This window comes from Podarcis cretensis (assembly GCF_951804945.1).
Source record: "Podarcis cretensis genome assembly, chromosome: 9".
NCBI classification, from domain to species: Eukaryota; Metazoa; Chordata; class Lepidosauria; order Squamata; family Lacertidae; genus Podarcis; species Podarcis cretensis.
The window spans coordinates 25677562-25702289 of record NC_137178.1 but is presented as its reverse complement, the minus strand read 5'-3'; the positions used below and the strand labels follow the sequence as shown (position 1 = coordinate 25702289).

Genomic DNA, 24728 nt, shown 5'->3' with positions numbered 1-24728 from the left:
TTGCATTGCAATCCATTTGCATTGCAAAATTTACAACCACGGCTGTATTCACACCATACATTTAAAGCACATGACTTCCCTCAATGAATTCCGGAAACTGTAATTTGTTAAGGGCGTTGGAAGTTGTAACTTTGTGCAGGATAATTAAAGGTAATTTTTCTCATAACTGCTGCTCCTGAAGCTGGTTGGTTTCTTTTTTCTTTTTTACCATAGTGGTTTTCTTAGATCCAAAATAACACCTTACATTTATGCTCAGGTTTCTGTGCTACACAGCTATTTACTTAATTTTTGTTACATCTTCCTTTTCTTCTACAGTAGAATTCAATGCAGCTAACAAGACAAAAGTATAAACAATTCAAGCAATCACAATTTTTATTATTTGTCTGTCCATCCAACTGTCTGTTTTATTACATGTATAACCTATATTTCCTCCAAGGAGCTCGAGATGGCATACATAGTTCTCCTCCTCCCCATTTTGTCCTCACAAGAACCCTGTGAGGTAGGTTAGGCAGAGAGCCGGTTACTCGCTCAAAATCACCCAGTGAGCTTCATGGCTGAATGGAGATTTGAACCCTGGTCTCTCAGGGCATTATCTGACAAAGAAAAGTTGGGGAAATGATAAAATGCTTCTGAAAATATAATGTATTATTTTCAGTGCCGGAATTCATCTACTTTTCAAGCACAGGCTGTTTTGCACAGGCTGCATTGTTTATGTTGGCTATTATGTAAGTTATAGAGACTCTTATTATTTAACTTACAGCCTCATGCTCTACCAATTGAACTATGGGGTGAGAAGTTATAGGGGTGTTTAGCCCCCTATGGAAGAGTCTTCTGTCAGTCTTTCTTAATAAGATAAAGCCATCGTGGTGAAAGTCTCTATTAAGAAGAGTCGAGGAGCAAAGATATTTATTAGTCTTGCCTTAGGCACCTTCACTGACCTCATTCTAGGTGACATTGTCTTCCCCTCCAAAATTGCTCTTTTCTGCAGTTTTTTTGGGGGTAAGTTCCGCCTTAACCGTATTCCCCAGAGGCTTCTGTTTCAAGGCTTGTCTTACAACATTACTGTCTCATTTCTGAAGCAGCATGTAGGCAATTTTGGCTTCCCTTTTGCTCCCTTTTGCCTGGACCTGTGCAACTTGCCACTGAACCAACTGCTGCTCACATGCAATATCTTCTGGCCTGGCAAAAGGTTTCAGCTAAACCCCAAGGTTTTGGGTTCCCCACATTGGCAGGCAGGAAAAAAGAAGAAGAGAAGAGAAAGAAGTTTTATCAGGTTCTTTGCGGGCCCTAGAAGAAAGATCAGAACTTATCCAGCTTGTTATATAGTCAGCTTGTCCTCATTTGGTATATTTAGGTCTGTGAGGGTGGAACCCTGATTGACTCCAGCTACAAAAGCTGAGACTGCTGAACAGAATATTGGGCTGAGGTATTGTTTAGCGAGTGTTGTTGCTGTTAAATCTTTGGATCTTATGGTGTATGTGGAAAGTGTTCAGTTTGGTTGTGTACTTTTTGATGTTTGGTTTATTGTTTATAACTACTTTTGTTATTTTTGTAGCTACGTAATTTTTTATATGTTGTAAGCTGCCTTGAGCATGGTTTTATTTTGGAAACATGACATGCAAATAAAATGATTGATTGATTGTGCAGGTGCAGATGGACATACAAGTGCAGATGGACATACAAGTGCAGATTACAGTTTAATGCAGGGTTGCCATATTTCAGAAAGTGAAAATCCAGATACAAAAGTGTCTTATGGGTTGCCATATGTCTGAATTTCCCTGGACATTTCAGCTATGTCCAGGAAATTCTGGATGTATGGAGGCCCATAAGTCTATATTTTGGAGAATTTCCTAATGATTAGGAGTTTCAGGGGGGTACCATGGGCAGGGAAACCAAGAAGGTCATGCACATCAGGTGAATATAACCCCTCTCCAATGTGAACAACCCCATGCAAATGTTGCATGCAATTTATCAGGGGGAGTGACCTTGCTGCATTTTAAGCTTCTAGTGCAGGCATACGTAAACTCGGCCCTCCAGATGTTTTGGGACTACAACTCCCATCATCCCTAGCTAACAGGACCAGTGGTCAGGAATGATGGGAATTGTAGTCCCAAAACATCTGGAGGGCTGAGTTTGCCTATGCCTTTTCTAGTGTGACTATACCCTTACTTTCTTTTTAAATGAAAGCTGAGAATCTGGAGTTTATGGTTCATCTGGGGCAACTACCCCCTTCCCTTCCCCCATGAACAGCTATGCTTTCTGTTCAATGAAAATTAATGGTTCCAGGAGGCGGGGTACAGTCCACATGACTGTATGGAGGATGTCATGTTAATTTCTAATTTTATCATTATAGTCTTTGCCCATAATCTTCCCCGGGCAACAAAGTTCAGAAATCCTTATAGACGTAGAAAATAGATTTGCCTTGACAATTGCTGGCTTTAGCACTATGTTTGTACAAAATATGTTATATGTTTCCTAACTAATTCATCTAGGCATGGATTAATGTAGCTCCCTGTTGTACTGAAAGGTATTACATTTATGGAATTACAGTTTTTGACATGTTTGTGGTGTTAGGAGATTCGAGTAGCAACACAACTTAAATGTTTGCTGTATTGCTGGAACAGTGGTAGGCGAGGTAGAAATTCCCATTGAAAATACATTGCTTCTGACGTAGCTACAAAACAACAGCAATGATAAAATAGGAAATGTGATACTTTTATACCTTTGGTTTTACTTATGTCTGCAAGAATAATTCAACATTTGGTAATAGCTGGTGGTGGCTGGTGAATTTTGCAGTTGATGAGATTGCAATTAAACAACAACAGGTATGTTTCTCCTTTCTCCCCAATATCCCCTTCACCCTGTTTAAACACAGTATTAAAATAAATCTGGTCAACTTGAGACCTACCTGGAACATGTACATTATCTGAAGTAGAAGAGGGCAATGAATTTCAGCCAGGAAGCTTGAATCTTTTTGGTTAGGGAAGATGATGAATAGGAAACTCACATTTAAATTCTGTTCATCTTTAACCATGGTTAGTAAAATTTTCTGCTGTGTTCCGGTTAGGTGAATTTCATCTTACATTTTACCTTCTCCCAGAACCATAGGAAGCATTGAATCGTCTTTTCTGAGGGCAGAAAGAGAGTTTGCACCACACAGAGAGAGAGATAGTGTTCAGTGCTCTAGAGACAGACACTGTCTCTTTGCCAAACCTATCTTACAGGGGTGTTGTGAAGTTAAATGGGGAGGGAGAAAACCATGTACAGTGGTACCTCTGGATGCAAACGGGATCCGTTCCGGAGCCCCGTTCGCATCCAGAAGTGAACGCAACCTGCATATGTGCGTGCACGGGTCGCGATTCCCCACTTCCACACACATGCATGACGTCATTTTGACCGTCTGCGCATGCACGAGCAGCGAAACCCAGGAGTAACTCGCTCCATTACTTCCGGGTCACCACAGCGCGCAACCCGAAAATACTTATCCCGAAGCTACTTCAGCCCGAGGTATGACTGTACATCACTTGATGTCAGGGAGCTGACAAGGAGAACAGGGCGTTCACAGATCGGGGAAAGACAAAGAAACACGGGCTAACTTATAGTTAGTTTCTTTATTAAGAAAGCAGAACAGAGAACGCACAAAGACTTCTAAGGGTTGCTCCTGTCTAGATGAAGCAGTTGCTCGGACTGCTTGTAACTGCCCCCTTCACTTCCTATTCCTCTGTGTCAGGCCCCTCCATCTGCCTACAGCGAGCCCCAAGAGACCCTCCCTGTTTCTGCCTGGCTCTCTGCTCTTTAACCTGCAATAGACACCTTGTTCTGGGAGGGGGGGTGGGTCTTACAGACAGTCAGCAGAGAAGCTGTCAGGGTGGCTCTGTGGTAGAACTGCCAAGTCTGATTCCCTGTGCGGGGGCACCTGCCTGTTTCCTCCTCTTCATCTTCCTTCAAGCTCCCAGCCTCCAGTACTTCCCAGCTCTTCCCCTCCTCTGGGGTGTGGCTGGTTTCCCACCACCAGGAGGAGTTTGGATCCTGATCCAAACCCTCCCCTTCTGTGCTTTCCCTGGGGGGTCTCTTGGTCAAGCAACTTCCACAACTCCTCATCCAGCCAGTCCCTGACACTTGAGCTCCTTGGAAGAAAGGAGGGCACATAAATGTAATAAATCCATAGTAGGAATTTTCAGCAGCCCTCTGGATAGTGGAGGACTTTGAGGCTCCAAATGTGGACTTTGCTAGCAGGCCTCTACCTTCAACACCTCCCCCAGATCTGGAATTCCTGTTTCTTTTATTCCTCTGCTGCCTCTTTTCAATTCTCTTTTCTCCTCTTCCCTCCCTCTCTCTCATTGGGTAGGGTCAGGGCTTTTATAGCCAGCTGACTGGGCCCTTCCCAAGATCCCCCAACCCCCCCTTGCCTGTTTAATCTTTCCCTGCCTTCCTGGGAGCATAGCTGTCAACGTACAGATTTGAAAATAAGGGACCAGCAGCCTCGAAAATAAGGGATCAGCAGCCAAAATAAGGCATTTTCCCAGCACAGGTATGTTCAACCTCTGAGCCCCTCCAAACCAAAGGCAGAAAGCCCAGCCAGCAGCCAAACGAAGCCTCAAGCGGTGGTTCCCACAGCGCAGCAACCCGGCAAAGGGGATGCAGCAAGGAAAACCACCGTCACCTCTCTGCTGGGAAGCGCTGAGCAAAGGCGAGTCCCCAGGCAACGCGCCCGATTTGATCAGCACAAGGCATGCAAGCTCCACCCACCAGTCATTCTTAGACTCCTTATTGGGTGAGCAGCACAGCCAAGCAACACAGTTGGAGCCTCCCTCCTCCCTGGCCAGCAGGGAGGGAAGGAGAGGAGCTGCTTCCTTTGAAACCCGGGAAATTTAAGGGATATCATCAATAAGGGACAGCGGCGGGACACAGCGCTGGGATAAGGGACTTTCCTGCCAAATAAGGGATGGTTGACAGCTATGCCTGGTAGCCTCCCACCAATGTTTGTTCTGTTGGACCTTAGGTGCCCTCCTTCTGGCTCTGCAGTCCTTTTCTGTAGGTGTCCACCTCTCAAGGACCACAGAACCAAAATACACAAGGTCCCATTTTGACCACAGAAAATATGCACAGCTGGATTTTCCCCTGTTACAGAGAAGACAGGTCTTTGATCCAAGACTACTGGAGCACAGCCAGCTCCAAGCATTTGTCTGATGTTGTCCAGCTCACTATGAGCTAATCAATCTGTGGATGGAGCAGGGAGATAAATGAGATGGCTTTGCTGTCTGTTACAATCCGTTGCTGTGTTGTCAGTCCACTGTGGAGAAAGGCACAGAAGGGATTTCAAAGGGAAGCCATCACAATGGATGTTATGTGGTTTCTAATATATACAGCTCAGATGGGCTGAGCCTGGAATTCCCTTACTTGAGTTCAACAGAGATTCACATCAACTATTAGATGCTTATATTTGAAGCAACCCACAATCTTCCAAATAGAATGTAAAAATATTTCTATGTATCTGTTATGCGGCTGGGACCATCTGTTCATTCAAACAAAATATACTTGAATAGAAAGTATAAACCAATGTTGGTAGTCCATAGAAACACATTATTTAGCATGTGGTAGCCAAATTTTTTATTTCAGGAAAGAAAATGGTACATCTCTGGCACATTCCCATAAATGTTGACACATTTCCATACATTTTTGCTTTCCATTCATTTGCTCTTTAAGGTTAGTATCAGCGATGATCCTGGCTTCTTAAACTAATCAGATTTTGTTATAAACTGCACTCCCTGCTCTGGATAACAGAAGAAACCAAGATTCAGAGAAAATGGAAATAAATATCTTTGAAAGACCCATCCTGGCTTCAGGGCAGGAGGAGAAGAGAGGTGGGGAGGAGCACATGGCTCACTCGTGCTTGTGCATGTAATGCTAAACAATGGTTTAGCATGACCTACCACAGCCAGTGTCTGGTCTAGTGTTTTTGGTACCAGTGCTATATGTTATGACATCCTTCTCCAACCTGATGGCCTCTAGATAATAGCTGGACTACAACTCCCATCATCCCTTACCATTGACCATATTGGCTGGGGCTGATGGGAGCTAGAATCCAGCATCAACTGGTGGGGTTTTGGAGAAGACTGTTTTATGAGATCAGTAGGGTCGTGGGTCCATAAATTTTCTCAGTATTTTACGAAGAATATAAATGAGACATTACTGCAGTATCCCCTCCCTTCCATCTGTTGTTTTGCTTGTGTCACATGTTAGTTTGTAAGAGGGCAGAGATCTGTGATTTTTACTCCATGAATGCACACTGATGGCACAGCATAAAGACCTTGCCTTTATCTGTACTGTAGCATCACCTTTTGTTCTTTCTTCTTTTCTTTTTTCATGCTTTCAGTCCCCCTCTTTCATTTTAGGCCATTCTTTTTCCTTTTCCTTTTTTACTTTTCTGTGGTTCACTCAGATTCATGAATCAAAAAAAGCAGTCATTCTGATGGATTGGGTTTTTTTACAATTCCCTGTTGCTCTTCAACTCTACTTGGGTGTTCTGTTTGCACGTAATCCTTACACACAAGCAGGGTGAGTAGAGACAAGCGGGGATCTTCCCTGTAGGGAGTGAGAAGTCTCCTCTACTCATAGAAGTTCCCTGCATGATTTAATGCCCTGCATAACTGGGGTTCTAAATCGTACAATGCAGGAATATGCAGTTGTCTCATACAGGGATCAAACCTATAACCTTTGAGATATCAGCACCATGCTCTAACCAGCTGAGCTATCCAGGTATGTGGGAGCATCTGCAAGCTCCCATTCCCCATTGAGGATGATGCCAGGGTAGAGTTTTGCATGCTTCTCCCAGCCTGCTCAACTCACGCACAGGGTTTACACTCGAACCAACTGGAATTTCAGGCTCTGCTACCCCATGTATTATTCTTCTATTGGTTGCTGTTTTTTCCTGCTCTCCTCACCTGTGAATGACAGTATGGATGACTGGATTACCAACCACTAGACACCCACACTTTGATGTGGTCTTCTGTATTCACTATAACTCTTTGTGTTTCTTTTGCTCCTTTGAATGTCATCACTCCTTTGTTCCATAATGTCATTTCCCCACAGATTTTAGGCCTCAATGGCCCATTTGTAGGGTCTGCTGTTTAAATATCTTGCCAGGGAAGCAAAACATTCATTTTACTGATCCCCAGCAATAACGCCTTCTGTAGATAATGTAGACAGGCAGATAATGTAGAATGTATGACCTTTAAAAGTCAGAAATAAGGAGCTAATTAAAAAGTTGTGAAGTGACCTAAGATATAATTATAGATGCTGACCTACTTAATACAGCTTGAACACAAAGTAATAGGGGTAATTTGGGTGCCATTTTCTGTTAAATAACTACATTGTGCCTATAAAAAAAATCAAAGAACTGGGAGAGAGGTCAGGTTTCTCCAGTCTATTATCTTGCCCTGATGTAAGTTCTACTGCAAGAGGGTAGAAATGGTTTTGTAATTTTATTCTGCTTGATATACATTCGCAACAGAGGTAAAGAACCAAAGAGCTGGGTTGCTTTTTGCCGCTTCTGCGCATGCGCGTGACATCATTTTAAGCATCTGCGCATGTGTGAGCGGCGAAACCCAGAAGTAATGCGTTCCAATACTTCTGGGTCACTCAGAGTGCAACCCAAAAACGCTCAACCTGAAGCGTATTCATCCCGAGGTATGACTGTATTATTATTATTATTATTATTATTATTATTATTATTATTATTATTTGAATTTATATACCTCTCTATACCTGGAGGTCTCAGAGCAGTTCACAAAACACTGTGTCTAGCTTTGTTCAGGTTACAAACCTGTTTTCCTGGAGGGTAAAAGCTGGGCTTGGCTTTTCATCTGAATCTGCATGATATATGCTGCTTTAGAAACATGTGACAGGAACTTTTGAGATGTCACTCTGCTGGCTGCAGTGCCCTGAGGGAAGGCAAGAGTGAAGAAGAGCAGGGCAGGGAGCTAATAGCCACCAGCTCCTGAAGCTTGGGAGAGAATATATTTTGTTTATTCTAATGTATTTTAAATTGTAAACTGCCTTGGGTTGACTTGGCAGAAGGGTGGCGTATAAATGCAATATATAAATAAACTTAAATCCATTAAATTTCGGGTTGTGGGTTGGCCTTTGTGTTGGTGAATTGCTTTCACTAGATTTTGGTTCAGGCTGTGTATGATGACTGCAAATCTTTGATAGAAAATAACTCAGCAGAGCAGATTTGGACAACATATGGCCTGTTGGTTACATGCAGCTCCTGAGGCACACTTGTACAGCCTGTGTGATCTGGATCATTTTTTTTATTAAAAAAAAAGAAAAGAAAAACCCTTCTGCAACTAAAACAGGCAGATTTATCTGCATGTGATTTATCAAGTCATGATGTATTTCTATTGTGCATGAGAAACATTGGTCAGGTTCTGATGTAGAGATCTCTGTTGTATCTTTTTGTACCCTTATTCAACAGATTGTGATGTGAAGCAGCATATAAATTGTTGAAATAAATATATAACTAACTCAGACCAAGAAACTATGGGGTTTTTACAGACTGAGAACATTGTGAATGTGTAAGTCTAGACAGGAAATCTGTGGTTAATGCTCTGGCGGCAAACTGGTCAAAGTTTATCAGCATGACCCAGGAATATACCTGCTTTCAGGGACAAAAGAATGTATTGTGTGAAACATCTCTACTAACTTGTTCCAAACCAAATGCCTTTCCCCAACCAACAGGGCAATCATTAGTAAGTCCCATTGAGTTTAATAGGTCTTACAGATATAGGGATCTGGGGTTGCAACCTTGATGATCTGTAAATGTGAAGGAGTGTCTCCACGCCCATCATTCTACCCGGACACTGAGGTCCAGCGCCGAGGGCCTTCTGGCAGTTCCCTAACTGTGAGAAGCCAAGTTACAGGGAACCAGGCAGAGGGCCTTCTCGGTAGTGGCACCTGCCCTGTGGAACGCCCTCCCGGCAGATATCAAAGAGAACAACAACTACCAGACTTTTAGAAGACATCTGAAGGCAGCCCTATTTAGGGAAGCTTTTAATGTTTGATGCATTACTGTATTTTAATATTTTGTTGGAAGCTGCCCAGAGTAGCTGGGGAAGCCCAGCCAGATGGGAAGGGTATAAATAAATTATTGTTTTATTATGATGATGATGATGATGATGATGATGATGATGATGCAGCTAAAAAGTTCATTGAATATCTTTTGGTGATTGTGGGTTTTGTGTTTTTCCCCCCAGGAAAAAATCTTTCCTGTTTTCAGCTCTTTATGCTGCCTTTATATTTGGTGGTCGACATCTAATGAACAAACGAGCAAAATTTGAACTGAGGAAACCACTAGTGCTCTGGTCTCTGTGCCTGGCAGTCTTCAGGTAAGTAGAGGAATGTGACAAGAATGCCCCTTAATCAATATCCTGTAATGCAGCCTACCCCAAACTGATATCCTCCATATTTTTTAGCCAACCACTCCCCTCAGTCCTGGACACCATGGCCAATGGCCAGTGATGGTGAGAGATGCAGTTTAACTACATTATTATTATTATTTATTAAATTTATATGCCCTCCTATACCCACAGGTTCAAGGCGGTTCACGGGATAAAGGGCACCAGGTTGGGGCCAGGGCAGTCTTTGGTCATATGGCACCTTGAGCAAGGATAAAATCCCCCCCCATTTCCCCATTTTTTCATGCCTTCCTGTGACTTGGACCCAGGTCACAGACCCACTTGACACGAGTTCAGTCGTGATTTACCCGCCACTTGACCTCTGCTCAGTTAGTCCTTAGTAGCAAGGCAACACAAACCAGCTACTGTAGAAGCTGTCAGTTCTTAGAAAAGCTAATTCTGTAACCCAGCAGCCTCTGCGGTTGGGGAATTTTGACATCAAAAGTACAGACAGGAGGGAGGAGGTCCAGGCAGTGAGCTCGCTCCATCTCGCCTTCCATTCTGCGCCCCCTCAGTTCAGTGGCCTGTATGAAGGAACCACCTTAACAGCCCTAAATCTGGCCTTGGTGGGGGAAGGCTGCTTTAATTACTGTCGGTTTCTTAACCGCTTTCTCCAGCACACTACAAGCATTGGAGAGGAAGGAAGACAAGAACCACAAGGCTAGGCAAAGTGTATGAGCGAGAAAATTGCATTGTGCTACTGCCAGCTGCCCTAACATTGCAAACTTCGGCATTCAGTTGGTACCTGCACCAGAACAGGCGTTGAAAAGGCTGGATTGAAATAAATGAAAGGCATGCAAACATGTTTCCCACATGGTGAAAGCACCCCCATGTGGCAAGAGTCTAGATTTCACGTCCTGAAAAAGTGTGCTTTCTGCATGGAGCCTAATGGCTGTTGCAATAAGGTATGATTTAAAAGAACAGTGTAACTTTCAATCAGGCCTGACATCAGCATGCAGCCATTTTTGTTACCACCGCTGATGCCTGATCTAGCCCCCAAGCTTTAATATAAGCTAAAGCATTCCTCTATAGCCAGGTTGTTGGCCTTTAAATATCTGCGGCCTTTTAGAAGTGGGTGGGATGGTTTTCATGTATTTCTCTTTCCTCTTGGTTTTAAAGTATCTACCGTATGTGGGATTTGCTTGGTTGTAAGTTGCTTTGGGTTGCTTTGTGCAAGATAAAGCAACTGACAAATAAATAAATAAATGAATGAATGAATGAATGAATGAATGAATGAATGAATGAATGTCTGGAAACTGCCATTTTAATTTTCCACAGTGCCTGGTGTGCCAGTTAGCTGTAGGCTAAATTCAGGGTGATGGAACTAGTATGCAAAACCCTACATATCTTAGGACCAGGATACCAAAAAAAATCATATATAACATATATACCCAATGGATTGCTATGCTGTGCAGGGCAGCGCCTCCTGCAGATACTGTTCCATGTGTTTGGTATAAGAATCAGAGATTTAATGTGGTGCCACTTTGAAATTCCCTCCCTTTATTTATTTATTTAGCCACAATTTGAAATACAAAATTAAAAAAAAACACAGTTTAAAACAGCTTAGAACCACCTATTGAAGACCTTTTCTTTTCACTGATTTATTATAATTGTATTAGAACTCAGCTTTTCCTTCCAGCCATCTGAAACTTTCCATGCCATTTATAATCTGCTTAAACTATTTTATAGTTTAGCCTTATTGAGTTCATTTATTTGCCTCAAGGCTTTCTTACTTTTTCATTGTTTGCTCAGGATAATTTTCAACAGGCACATAGATACATACTTTTCAGGGCTAAGTATTCTAGTTGCTATAACAACTGGATACCTTTGATCTTGTAAGAACCTTAAAGAGTATCCTCTAGAAACAGGTATTCTGCCTTTTCGGATTACTGTTCAAATCTCCAGATTACTGCAGTATTTTCAGATTCTGTTTGGAGCCTAGCCCTCTCCCGCTGACCCCAGTAACTTCACAGGGCTACATCCCTGAAGTATTCATTAAGGATTATTTCAGTGTTATACCATGCTTATGAATCCCTCCTGTGCCATCCTAAAGATTATTAAGTGGCTTCCTTAATTCCAATGAGATCTCTTGCCAAACAGAGTTTTAGCTAAAAAGTGAGTATTGCCTTTGCATATAAAATCCAGAAGCTGTCCAGTCTTGTTAACTGTGAATGTGGCGGAACTAAGATATTTCCTTAATAAAAAAAATTATTGGTTATGCCCCAGTCTCCGCAAGGCCTTCGGCAGACTTTGGCATAATTATAAAAGCTTTGATATATTTATTTGTAAATGCTGAATTTACCCACAAATGTATTTGAGCGGATGAGTAATTTCAAAATAAAGGAACCTTACAAAAGCAAGGACACTCTGTCTTCTGTAGCAATGAAATTCAGTATTGATTAATTCTAGGGGGTTAGCGTACTTGGAAACTAGATGTGAAATGCTATGGAGAGGATATGGTGCTGCATATTTATTTCAAGAGTTCTGTTGCTCTAAGGCAGGGATAGGAAGCCTATGGACAACCAGATGTTGTTAGACTCCAGCTTCCATCATCTTGGACCACTGGCCATTGTTGACTGGCACTGATGGGAGTTAAGTCCAGCAACAACTGGAAGGCCCCTGCGCTAAACTGTATTAACTCACCAATCATCCTCCCAATTAGAAGCAGTATCTCTCACACAGGAGACATGGAGGAAGTGTCCACTGTCTGTAAAGGGATAGCCTTGAACTCCCACATAGATTCATAGAAGGGTGTCACAAGGGTCATCTAGTCCAACCTCTACCAGCTGAGCTATCTATATGATAAGCTCTATGTTGGAGAATAACCATGCTGGCTGGGACTGATGGAAGTTCAGACTGATGGAGTCCAACAAAATCAAAGGAACATGTTTCCAATAAATGTGTTCAATAGCAGCATCCTTAACTAAATTCTTCTGTGGGAACATTTTATTCAAGTATTCAGAAAGGGTGCAGTCTTCCCATGAGCATCTGGTTGGCTGCTATAAGAACAAGTTGCTGGAGTAGATGGGCCTTTGACCGGATCCAGCAGGACTCGTCTCATGTTCTTAAATGGAGGTCAGGATAGGCACAATGAAGGTACTTCCTGCTTCTTGCACTCAGTAACTATATCTGGGCTCTCTAAGGATTTTGTCTTCTACCTTCTGACGATAACCGACTGCTCTTTGTTTTCTCTTTATGGTCATGAAGTATATTTGGTGCTGTTCGAACGGGTGCTTATATGGTGTACATTTTGATGACCAAAGGACTGAAGCAGTCAGTTTGTGACCAGAGTTTTTACAATGGACCTGTCAGCAAATTCTGGGCTTATGCATTTGTGCTAAGCAAAGCACCAGAACTAGGTGAGTGCCTTCTCTCTTTTTTCACTTCATGGGGTACATTTGGATCAAAAGGACAAAGGTGTGACAGGATTGCTCCTTGGCAGTTCTCTTGTTTTATGCTATATATTTGTAAATCACCTTGATGTGCTTGAAAAAGGTGCTTCTTTGATTGCTTCATAATAGTGCTCGAAAAAGGCCTTTAAAATGTTGCATTCAGTCAATATAGTAATCACCATACAACCACTTGTATTTGTGGTCTCAAATGAGTTTTCCTCAGTGGAAAAAAATTGTAATATACCGTAGTTAAGTCATTGTGGGTCACATTTGTGAAAAAAATAACTAATACAGATAAGAATAATATGAAGATGAAGAATATGTCAACAACGACAAACAAAAAGACTCTCAAAATTTCAGATGGAATAGTTGTCCTTAACTCATACTGTTTGGATTATTAAGGCTCATGGGTTCTATATTTGCTGCTGTTCCTCAGCTATCTTCCAAGAGCATGAAAGTAGCATTTAAGCAACCACACAAAGTGACCATTCACCAACCCAGTGAATGGCCAATGCAGCCAAAAGACCTTAACCCATTGGTGGCGCAAAGTCTACCTAACACAGATACGGTCATATATTGTTCATTCTGCAGTACTTCTACACCTATCAAAATATTGTATATAACCAACACAGTCTTCTCAAGGGCCAACAGAAGAGTAAAAAACAATAATATGGAAATCAGTCATATATATGACTGCCTGCTCATATGCCTGCCAACAGGATGGTCTAACAAATTCCTCACCTAGAAATAATGGCCAGACCTAGTCTCCCTTCATCACTTAGTTTATGAAGATGTGTCTAAGCAGTTTCCTCACCAGCAGTTTTAAAAAGCTTGTAAGTAGCAAACCCATTTGCACATCTATGTTTGCTTATCCTGAAGCTTCTTAGGCAGATTCTAATTGGAAATAGGAAGCAGTGATTTGGCAGACGTTCCACAGCTTGTTTCTCAGGAAACCTCACAGGGCTTCCAACCCAACAAAACAATGATGACTATTAAGAATATGCTGTTTCAGTGCATTGCTGATTTTCAGCATCAGCTAGAAGGAGATATACAATATTAACTTTATTGTGTATCCTGCCTTACTCTCCTCTTGGGGACCAAGGGAACCTGTGTTTCCCAAGTAGTCTTTCATCTAAGCACTGATCAGAGCCAGACCTGCTCCACATCATTTAGAATGGTACCACTTTGTACCCTTCAGACTGCTGTTGAGAATGTCCAGTGCTTTTTTTCTAAAAAAAACACACATTTAGGGGTACTCTCATTTTCCTACTCATACTGAAATACTCCCCCCCCCCCAAAGAGTCCAAACTTAGATTCACAAAATGTTTAGGGGTATGCGTACCCCTGCGTACCCCCAGAAAAAAGCACTGGGAATGTGTGAAAACCTATTGTGAGTCCTGCAGTTGCTTATGGAAATGGGGCAGTGTTAGAAACTCATGTATATATAAGCTAGGCACTAAATATTTCCTTAAACCAGCATTATAGTTGCCAAAATGGAATGTTTAGTTGCCATTTGGGGGCCAGACCGCTCGAAAGTTGTATTTTTTCAATACGACTTTTTGGTTCCTGAAATTCATTCTGATTGTGCAGATAAAATATAACGGATATAATTCCACAGGCTGTGCTATTAGTGTGTGAAAACAGTCAAGATCCAAGGATCCCCAGGCATGCACCTCCAGATAGTGGAGATGTCTTCAGATGGTGGAGATGTCAGGTGCCATCCTGGTGCCGAGGCATCTTCACTTGGTCACAAAATGACCTGGCGAAATATGAACACTGATTTACTAATCAGCTTTACTGCTGATTTAGGTTACCATCCTAAGCACCACCAGTTCACCCCTTCCTCTTTGCAATAAACATGTATGGAGTTGGGTTACAGGTAATGAAGACACTGGTTCATATCCCTTACTAGTATTCTTTCGTTTGAGTTTTGAAGCAGGGGCGGCTGCAGGGCAGGGCAGCGATGTTACCGGCCTCCTGGAACCAGTGTCTCTGCAGCTTACCAGAGGGGCGAGGCAGCGAAAACGTTGGCACATTGCACACACATTGGTGGGGGTGCCAGTTTGGCTCTGCTGGGGCATTAGTACAACACCAACCTCCCTCACAATATACAAAATGATCTTAGAAAGAATCATGGAATAACTAAGTTTGATAGGGCATTGTTTACTTGCAATCTTTTCCTCTCTAAACATATCTAAAGAGATATGTTTAGATATTGATAGAGTTTTCCCATAGAGGCAATTTCAATAAGAACATCCCAACTGGAGGCTGTGATGTTTCAGTCTATGAGAGAGCTGTGCCATTTTAGCTGGGGAGCGTCTCTTCGAATAGATCTAATCTTCTAAGTAGTGTGTTAAGAACTGAGTTGTGGGGAGATTTTCTGTCTTACGCTCTTTCTAAAGTCGTACATTGTTCAGAAAGCAATTTGTCTCTCTATAGGTAAAATTCAGGGATTTGATTCCAGTTGCACAATATTTTTCATTTGCACAGTACTTTTCTTCTCCCTAAATGTAAAGTTAATTTGTGTTGGAACCTATTGACATGACTAATTGTAATGACTTCAGAGACCATAGTATAATTAGGGCTTGGATTGATATGCATTTTCCTCATCTATATTTAACTTCCATTTTCCTCAGGCTAATACAAGATAGCCATTATCCATGCTTAGAAAGATAATAGGTTATTTCAAAAATGTATTTTAGTTTTTTTCTCAATAATATCTTCTGTGAAATGTCTACCTTTGCTTAAATTTTGTGCAAACGCAGTCATAAGCTGACTTTCGATTCTATCACTGCAATCCTATACATGTCAACTGAAAAGTCCCATCTGAGTTCAATGGGACTGACTCCCAGGTTAGTGGGAGTAGAATTGCAGCATCAGTCTCATTGAAAAATTGATCTTTGCAACTAAATTGGACAAAAAATTCCTAAATGACCTTACATAGGTTTTGACAGTATAATCAACTGCAAATGTTCCTGGATGACACGGATGATCTACAATAGAACCACTTCAGTCTGGGTTTAGGCCAGGTTATGGGACTGAATTGACTTTGCTCACCCCACTGGATGACCTGAATCAGGAGAAGTAGTGGGGGATTGCAACCCTGCCATGCTTACTTAATCTCTCAGCATCTTTTGTACCATTCACCATGGTGTCATCCTGGATCAATTGAATAGGAGAGGTATCAGAGATATTGTATTACGTTAGTTCCATTCCTACCCAAGAAAATAACATTGGGCAAGTACTCTTGTGCTATGGGGTTCTGCAGGGCACCCTTTGGTCTCAAATGTTGCTTAACATCTGAAGCTACTAGGAGTGGCCATTAGAATTTTTGGAGCACGGTGCCATTAGCATGCTGGCGACACACAGCTCAATTTCTCTATAACAGGGATGTCCAACAGGTCGATCGTGATCTACTGGTCAATCACAGGGCGTCCCTGGTCTATCCTGGTTGATCGTCAAGAAAGCTCAACAACTTTGGTCAATACAATGGGTAGATCACTGCCAGGTTTTTTTAGTGGGAGTAGATCACAGTCTCTTGGAAGTTGGACATCCCTGCTCTATAACATCTGAATCAGAAGAGGCTGTGCAAATTCTGTACCAGGGCCTTAATGGACTGGGTAAGGGCCAATAAACTGAGTTTGAACCCTGGGAAGATTGAAGTTTTGTGGTTTCCATGTCTGGAAGATAAGTAAGTTGCCTGTTTTGGATGGGCAGGTAAATGTCTAAATGGGCAGGTACATAGTTTGGGGGTAGTCCTGGTTGCATCTTTGTTATTAGAGGGCCAGGTGACCTCCATGGCTAGGAGTGCCACCTAATTCACAAGTACGCTTCAGGGTTCTAACATTTTTCTTATGTTTTTTCCTCCCCCCAGGAGATACAATATTTATTGTTCTTAGGAAACAGAAGCTTATCTTCCTCCATTGGTACCACCATATTACTGTACTGCTTTACTCTTGGTACTCATACAAGGACATGGTAGCTGGTGGTGGCTGGTTTATGACCATGAACTATGGAGTGCATGCACTCATGTACACTTACTACGCCTTGCGGGCTGCTGGCTTCAGAGTGTCCCGGAAGTTTGCCATGTTTATCACACTATCGCAGATCACACAGATGTTCGTGGGCTGCATCATCAACTACCTGGTCTTCGCCTGGATGCAACAAGGCCAGTGTCACTCACACATTTCCAACGTCATCTGGTGTTCTCTTATGTACCTCAGCTACTTTGTGCTCTTCTGCCATTTCTTCTTTGACGCATATGTTAGCAACACCAGAAAAACAAGGAAGGCCGAGTAAAGCTAGAAAGGAGAGAGAGAAGGAAGCAGCTGCTCAGGTCATCCACAAAATGGCAAACACAAAGAGGGAGAGAGAGAAAGAGAGGAGGGGGGGGACAGAAATGGCACAAGAAGGAAACATTTATATATGGTGCAACTAAAACTCAGCAGCTAAGGGACAGCTAAGTTTGTTCAAAACCAGTAAGTTTATGATCCTGTCATGGAGAGGACTCACTGAATGATCTTGCATCTCAAAAGGCTGCTGTAAGACATCTTCCTTCTTAGACATCTTACTGCTCTTAAAAAAAACCAACCACACTTTTTTTTAAGAAAGGGGGGAAAGCAAAAGATGATAATGATTTTGCAAAATAAAATGTTAAAAGAAATGGTTTCCCTGAGGATAGATGACTTTTATTTTTAAAAAGCAAACTAATTATTTATATATACTTTCTAACGTGTTGTTTTTAAAATACAAAACTTGAACAAGATTTGAGCAGAGGAAACACACAATCTGTGTCATATGAACATAGGGCTTTGACCTGTCAGAGCTGCATATAGCCCCATAGAGTCACCTCTGACTGGCAGCTGCTTTGCAAGGTCTCAGGCAGATGTTCTGCAACCTGACAGCCATTAAAAAAATAAAAGAGTCCCAGGATCAAACCTGCCATTTTCTGCATGCAAAGTACCTTCTCTCCCACTGAGCTCTGACCCCCAACAATACCAGATTTTTGCAAAGTTAAAAGTTATCTCCTTGAAAGAGTTGAACCCTAAAAGCTTCAATGTGAAAATGAAAGGTTAATCTTGAGTGCCTGCTATAGACAGCCGTTTAAGCTCAATTGAAGTAATAAATGGAGAGGAATTGGTTGGGTTTCTGTTTTGTTTTTAGTACTGTGTATTATGCTGTGAGAAGACCTGGTATGAGATATTGATTTGAGAATTAAATACTGTTGAGATGCAGTATCAGAGAGAATGTGTTCCAGTGCATCGTCTGGTCAAAAGCAATGTGTATAGAAGAGCAGTTTAATATACAGTCAGTTATAATTAAATATGCTTGGGGCTAGTAATAAAGGAGAGCAGGGAAAAGGAATCAAGGAGCTAAGAAAAGGCAGAGTAGGCCAGTCCTCAACATGCCCTACAAAATACTGGTGAGAAGCGTTTGAGAGTCATAGTACAGTATATAATTTATTTTTCTGAAGTCTAATTCTCGCACAGGATGGCTCTGAGTGTGATTGCTGTGGGTGCATTTTGTTGGGAATATATCACCAACATCACTTGCCCAAAGTCAATTCCAGGGACTCATCAAGCACAGGTTAAAGAGTAAGAACCATAACAAGGGAAAGAAGGAGTCTTGAGGTTGCCCAACCACAACCAGCCCTCGGGCAACGGACTGCCATTCTCACTAGAGTGAGAAGTATTATATTTCTCTTTAAATTTCAGCTATTCTTTCCAAATTGGCATCTATCGTTATAAAAAGAACATGCAAATTTTATGCTAACTGTGCCCTCTTGTTTGTTTTTTGGTGGGGGGCAGGGGGGACAGTGATTTCTTCTTTTTTGGTGCTGTGCAAACGGCCACCCTACAGACAGATCCATTTCATGCAGTCTCTTTGGAGAAGCTGAATAGATTCTGATGTGATGCTTCCCTATGCACACAGGGCCCATGAGGCGAGGTGAGGCAGTTGCCTCAAGGCAGCAGGCTCTGGCAAGCTGGGAGGGGCAGCTGATCCTGACTCCATGAACCTAACATTGCCTATCCCTCCGCCAACCCAGGACCCTTAACAAATTCCAATTCCTGGGGGTACCATTTTCTGATTCAGCTCAGGCAGCAGAGTATTTTGAGCTGGCCCTGTCTGCACACATCCACCACAGGAATTGTTCCAAAAGCCATCTTGCGAATGCAAAACATTATGGTGGGACTGGTCTTTGGAACAGGAAATGGTACTTTAAAATATCCTGATCGTGGCAGCTTCCATTTTTATTCTAGCGCTGCCCATGATGGTTCCCACCACATGATCTGCAAAGTCATTTTCATGAAAGAAAAATTGTGATTTTTAATATTATTATTATTATTTTTGAGGAGACGCATGCAAAATGTCCGGTTCTGCTCCTAGCACATAAATCCAAAATTCCAAGAACCATGAGCAAGCAATGAGCCATCATGGGCAGATGAGAACAGCAGCTGCTATAAACACAGAACAGCCCTGAAGTTACAGCAGTCAGTAAATGCAATTGGAGTGACAGGTGCAAAGACAAATGAAAAAAACAAAATATCTTTAGAGAGGGTGTTGTTAGTGTTGGATGGAAACTTCAGGAAAAAAACAACCCTGTGGTATGGTACATATTTTATATTTTTATGAACTTTGAAGAATAGATATCTGCAACCTTAATAGTGTTCTACAGGATTATATGTGACTTTAGGTAACACTGTGCTTCTGCATTTGCCTCACAAGCAATGCAAAGATGTTTAAAGTGCCCTCATCTGGTCACTTGGAGATACTACAGTAAAAGGCATACGCTTGGCGTCATCACACTGCGGGTTTTAAATGGGAAGGGATTGAAAGCCTAAATGCAGTAATTGTGCTGCAACAAATTAACTCTAATGTCCAGAGAGAACTATTCTTAATTTTTTAAAAAAATGAAATCTGTAGAAAAATATACTGTAGCATCTTTGGTCGCTTAAAAAGACACCTGGTTCTTCAGTCAGCTGCAGATAAAAGGACAACCTCAGAGAAATAGCTGAAAAGAGCCATATTTTCTACAAGGAAAAGTAGATTGTATTATCTGTAAGATTTCAGTCCTTACAAAGCCAAATAAAATGTGTAAACGTTCCTAGTACTTCAAAGAAACAAGTGTGTAAACTTGATGTTATAACTGTGTTAACATAGTATTCTCAATCGTATCAGTTTGGTAGTTTTAACTAAACAATTAGAAGAACTAGCGGAACCAATTAAGAACTGCTGTTCTACATAGAAAAATCATACATGCCTATAACTACAACCATAACACATATGTGAGCTGTCCAAAAATAAAAAATAAAAACCAGGCTGGGGGCAAAAATCTCCACCCTCGCCAGCTAATGCAAAATATTCTCAACTTCCCTGCTTTGAGACTGTACAATACCAAGTAATATTTTCCCTTATTTTTGCTTCAACTGTGCTGTCCACCATTCATGACAAAAAGCTGGTGTAATATTCTGTTAGACATAACAAGGGCTTTTAGTGTTTCACCTTGTGTAGAAAAACTGCTGCATTCTATATTATATGAACAGTGTTTTAAGAAAAGGAAATTGGAAAGCTCTCTGGAGTTTAATCATAACTGTGAAAAATGGTGGGGGAAGTTTCTGTCTGTGTCATTTAAGTTATTAATGTTCTGACATTGTTATATGGTACAAACCCCCCTCCCCAAGCAAATTGTTATGTTCAGTGAAACATATGACATGATCTTAAATTATAGACTCCTGTATAAATGGAAATATCAATTAAAATGTATAAAAAATTAATAATGTTATTTTACAGTTTTGGGAGTATATTCTATTCCACAATGAGCCTTTTCTGCCTAAGTATTTCTCCCCAGTTTCTAATATTTGAAGTAAACCAAAACCAGTTATTATAGAATAACAAAATTATTGGGCAGCAGTAGTGAGTAACTTTCAATGGTGCCATTCATTTTTGTGACTCTTGTTCCTCCTGTTGTGCTGACTGATCTGGTGAATCAACACTTCCACAGATCTTATCTTGAAATAAATGAAAAGGTATTTCATAAGGGAAGCCAATACTGCATTATAGTTTCTTTTCTCTATAAACCAAAGGAACAAACAACAGTAATCACAGCATACATAAGAAGCTAAAATCCTGGACATGTTCACCTGGGAGTAAGTCCTATTGAAATGAATGGGGCTTACTTCTGAGTGGGCAGATATAGGATTGCTCTGCAAATTTCAAAATGTGTTTTTCTTCCACTTACACTCTTGCATTAATGGCAATGATACTTTAGACTCTCAAAGTTTAGAGGTGAAGAAAGGTATTCTTAATATCACTTGTGAAAAATGCTTCAATTCTTCTACCATGATTAAACAGTGATTACTATTCTTGTTGTTGCTATTGCATTTAGTTATTCAGACTTTTTGTGTTCAAACACCCAAATAAACATCACAAGAAACAAGCAAGCTATTGACAAAAAAAAGTATAGGATGTTTACAGAGGTAATAATTCTAAGAAATGTGTTCTCACTTACTTGGAAGTAAGTGCCATTGAATTTAACGGTGCTTGCTTCTGAGTAGATGTGTATATTGTACTGTTATGTCCCATTAGGACTGCACTGTTATATCCCATTATTTGAAATGTGAAAATGTAAACATAAGCTAACTTTCCCATTGAAACCAATGGTTCAATGCTTAATTTTAACTTGATTGTGCCCATTTTCTTATGCTGATATGTGTAGTATTTTGAGACAAATGGACATTTTACACCTCCTTTAGTTTTCTTCTCAAAATATATAAAAACAATTATTAATAGCTCCATCCTGTCCACCACTTTTGGGTCAGTATCACATTGAATTCAGAAGGATTACTCATTCATGAGTTTGAATTATGAGACTCAAAGTAATTCAGAAAAGCCCTTCAGAAACCGATGGTACCTCAATCTTTGAATCTCGATAAGGGGAAAGGGTCTTTGCTATCCAACTAAGAAATGCTCAGAGAAGACCCACTGAAAAATGGACTTTTCCGTTGATTTTAATTGGTATACTCTAGCACAGGGGTCAGCAACCTTTTTCAGCCGTGGGCCAGTCCACTATCCCTCAGATCATGTGGTGGGCCAGACTATATTTTTTTGGGGGGGGGGAGATGAACGAATTCCTATGCCCCACAAATAACCCAGAGATGCATTTTAAATAAAAGGACACATTCTCCTCATGTAAAAACACACTGATTCCTGGACCGTTCACGGGCCAGATTGAGAAGGCAATTGGGCCGCATCCGGCCCATGGGCCTTAGGTTGCCTACCCCTGCTCTAGGATATAGTTGTTTATTGCCCATAGATTCCTTAACCAGCTTCTAATGTGCAGTGTCTATTGTTTTAAATGTTCTGGGACTGCACAACATTATGGATAGGAGAGCTTTCCCACATGTGTTCATCTCTTGATTCAGATATGCAATGTAAAAGTGAATGATCTCTACACCTTAAGAACCCAAATTACCTGAAAACACTGCCAGCCAACACAATATCTGGATCTACATATGAACAGCATATGCTCTCATTATTTCCATTAATCTTGATTTTTTTGGCCATTGCTTATACAAATAGATACCTCTTAGGTGTGGAAAATGTGGCACAAGTTAACAATAGTCAGGCTATTTAACTGGAAGTTTGCATTTAAAATGCATGTTTAAAAGTGGGTAGGATTTGTCTCGCAGACTCAGCAACATGGTGGGTAGTGGAACAAAGCATGTGTGAAGTGTTCTTTTCTGTAGAATGGCATACATAGCTTGCAAGACTGCAAAAGGCTCCAGCACACTTACTCATGAGTCAGTCCTCCTGAAATCTGTGACACTTTGTCATGAATGATGGTTACGGTACTTAGGTGTGCATGCCCTCCACTTGTTTTCCCACTTTAGAATAATTTGAAGATCATTCCATTGATTTAGGGCAGATATCCCCCAGAAGATGCTGAACTACAACTCCCATCATCCCTGGCCTGTGGTCATACTTACTAGGGCTAATGGAAGTTGTAGTTCACCAACATCTGGAATGCCAAAGGACATGAAGCATTTCTTAAAATTTTGCATATATTTGAAAGTAAGAAATTGTAGCTGAAAGCAAGAAAAATAAACCTCCCAGTGATTTTTTTAATGTTATGCAACACAGTATGTATGAAGCAGTATTTTTAAACTAACATTGAAATAGATATCTCAAATACCGATTTCAGTAATGAGACTTGGTTCAAGCCCAAATCTCCAAAGTAGTAAATGGCTTGAAGCTATGGCTGACAGTTCTCTTTGCTTTATGTTGCTCAGAAATCCAGAATCTGGGTCCTTACTTCCCATCTCTCATGGCTGGAACCCAATTTACACGAGCCACTTTTGGTATGTATAAAGCATTTAGCTGCACAGGATTCCATTCTGCCTGGTGTTACATTTAAAGGGTTTTTAACTGGTGCAGCAGTCTCTATACGCATGGCACCTGCATCCGTGAGCTATTATCTGGAGGAAAGCTGTGACTGCTGGTGGTAACCACATGGGCTTAGAACTCCTTAACTGTGACTGCAGGTTTTATGGCATCCTGGGGACATAAGTATTTCACACACCTATATTATCACACTTAAACCAGGCGCAGAAAACCAAATGAAAACTCAAAAACATTATACAATGGGGGGGGGACATATTTAGAGACTATTTCCCTAGCTTTTGGTCATAGGAGGTATCAATGTGACCTACAACAGAAGTGTAGCGTGCTCCTGCTGTTCAGCATTCCAGCCTGCCAGGATACTCCATTCTATCCCCTGCCCCCAGGCAGCAACAGCCAGCATTCTATTACCTCTGAGCATGCTAAATCCACATTGGGCTGTTTTTTCCTTTCCTTCATTTCTCACCCTCTCTCTTTCTCATTCTGCAAATCATGGGCTTTCTCAAAATGTGCTGATAACTCACTCATGTGCATGGATAGTGCCATCTTGGCTACATAAGGTTCCATGCTCAGAGAAGGGGAGTTTATTATTAGTGTATAGGAACTGTCATCTTTCAGCTGTGCACTTTACTGCGCTGTAGCCTGGGCAAGAGTTTCTTATGCCCAGCGCCACTTGTGCTACTGCTCAAATCTCGTTGGGTTGAGTGAGTTGTGAAGGTGCTCAGCCCCTTGCAGCATTACTTGTAGCAATGGATACGTGCCCTCTAAAATAAATGCATGCTTGAATTATGAGCCAGCGACCCTAAGAAGAAATGCTTTAGGGGCAAACTAGGTGGGATGGCATCAGTTCCATTTACTACAATTAAAAGGATGTGGTGCTGTCTGATTTTAGCAGCAATGGGGACACGTGGATGGGAAGTGCAAACTGTGTGAGACTTACCTTTCTTCTTAGATAAGCTCCAATGCCAAAAATCAGCTGGGCAAAAAGAGCTCAGGGAGATGGATTCAGGGAGTAAGCGCATCACTTGCTTGCCCCTTTTGCTGTTAAAACCAGTCATTTTTTAACACAATTGGAGCAGTCCCAGTTTAAACAATACAGCCGTCACACTTAGTTTGACCCTTGGAAAAGCGCTAACGTATCTTGGACTCAGATGGATAAGGCTACGGATCTGTGAACAAGCCAAGTTTCTCTTCATTTTTACAAGGTCCGGTTGCCGATATTGTCTATTCTGTCAATGTCTCTCCAGAGTCTCAGACAGAGGTCATTCCCAGCACCTTCATTCTTTTAAAATGAAAAGACCTCTGGCTTGTAAAGGCCCTTGGCCATGTACAATAAAGCTGACTTACTGACACTGAAATTTAGGTGTCACATCTATGCCCTCTACCACCGAGTCACAGTCTTAGCCCAGTAAATCTCCACTAATGCCAATTTTACCCATTATTTTCATTTGATGCACATTACTTCTCTCACCACGAGTAG

General features: G+C 41.4%; 1 protein-coding gene across 1 annotated transcript in view; it reads left to right on the top strand.

Moving 5' to 3' along the window:
- The window catches only part of ELOVL6 (ELOVL fatty acid elongase 6), a 77922-nt gene extending 56711 nt beyond the window's left edge, over nucleotides 1-21211 (top strand). Inside the window, exons 2-4 of the mRNA XM_079990320.1 lie at nucleotides 9258-9389; nucleotides 12666-12817; nucleotides 16725-21211. Coding sequence (XP_079846446.1) covers nucleotides 9258-9389; nucleotides 12666-12817; nucleotides 16725-17149 — 709 coding nt within the window. The 3' untranslated portion in view covers nucleotides 17150-21211. The remainder of the gene's footprint in view (nucleotides 1-9257; nucleotides 9390-12665; nucleotides 12818-16724) is intronic.
- The last annotated feature ends 3517 nt before the right edge of the window (nucleotides 21212-24728 follow it).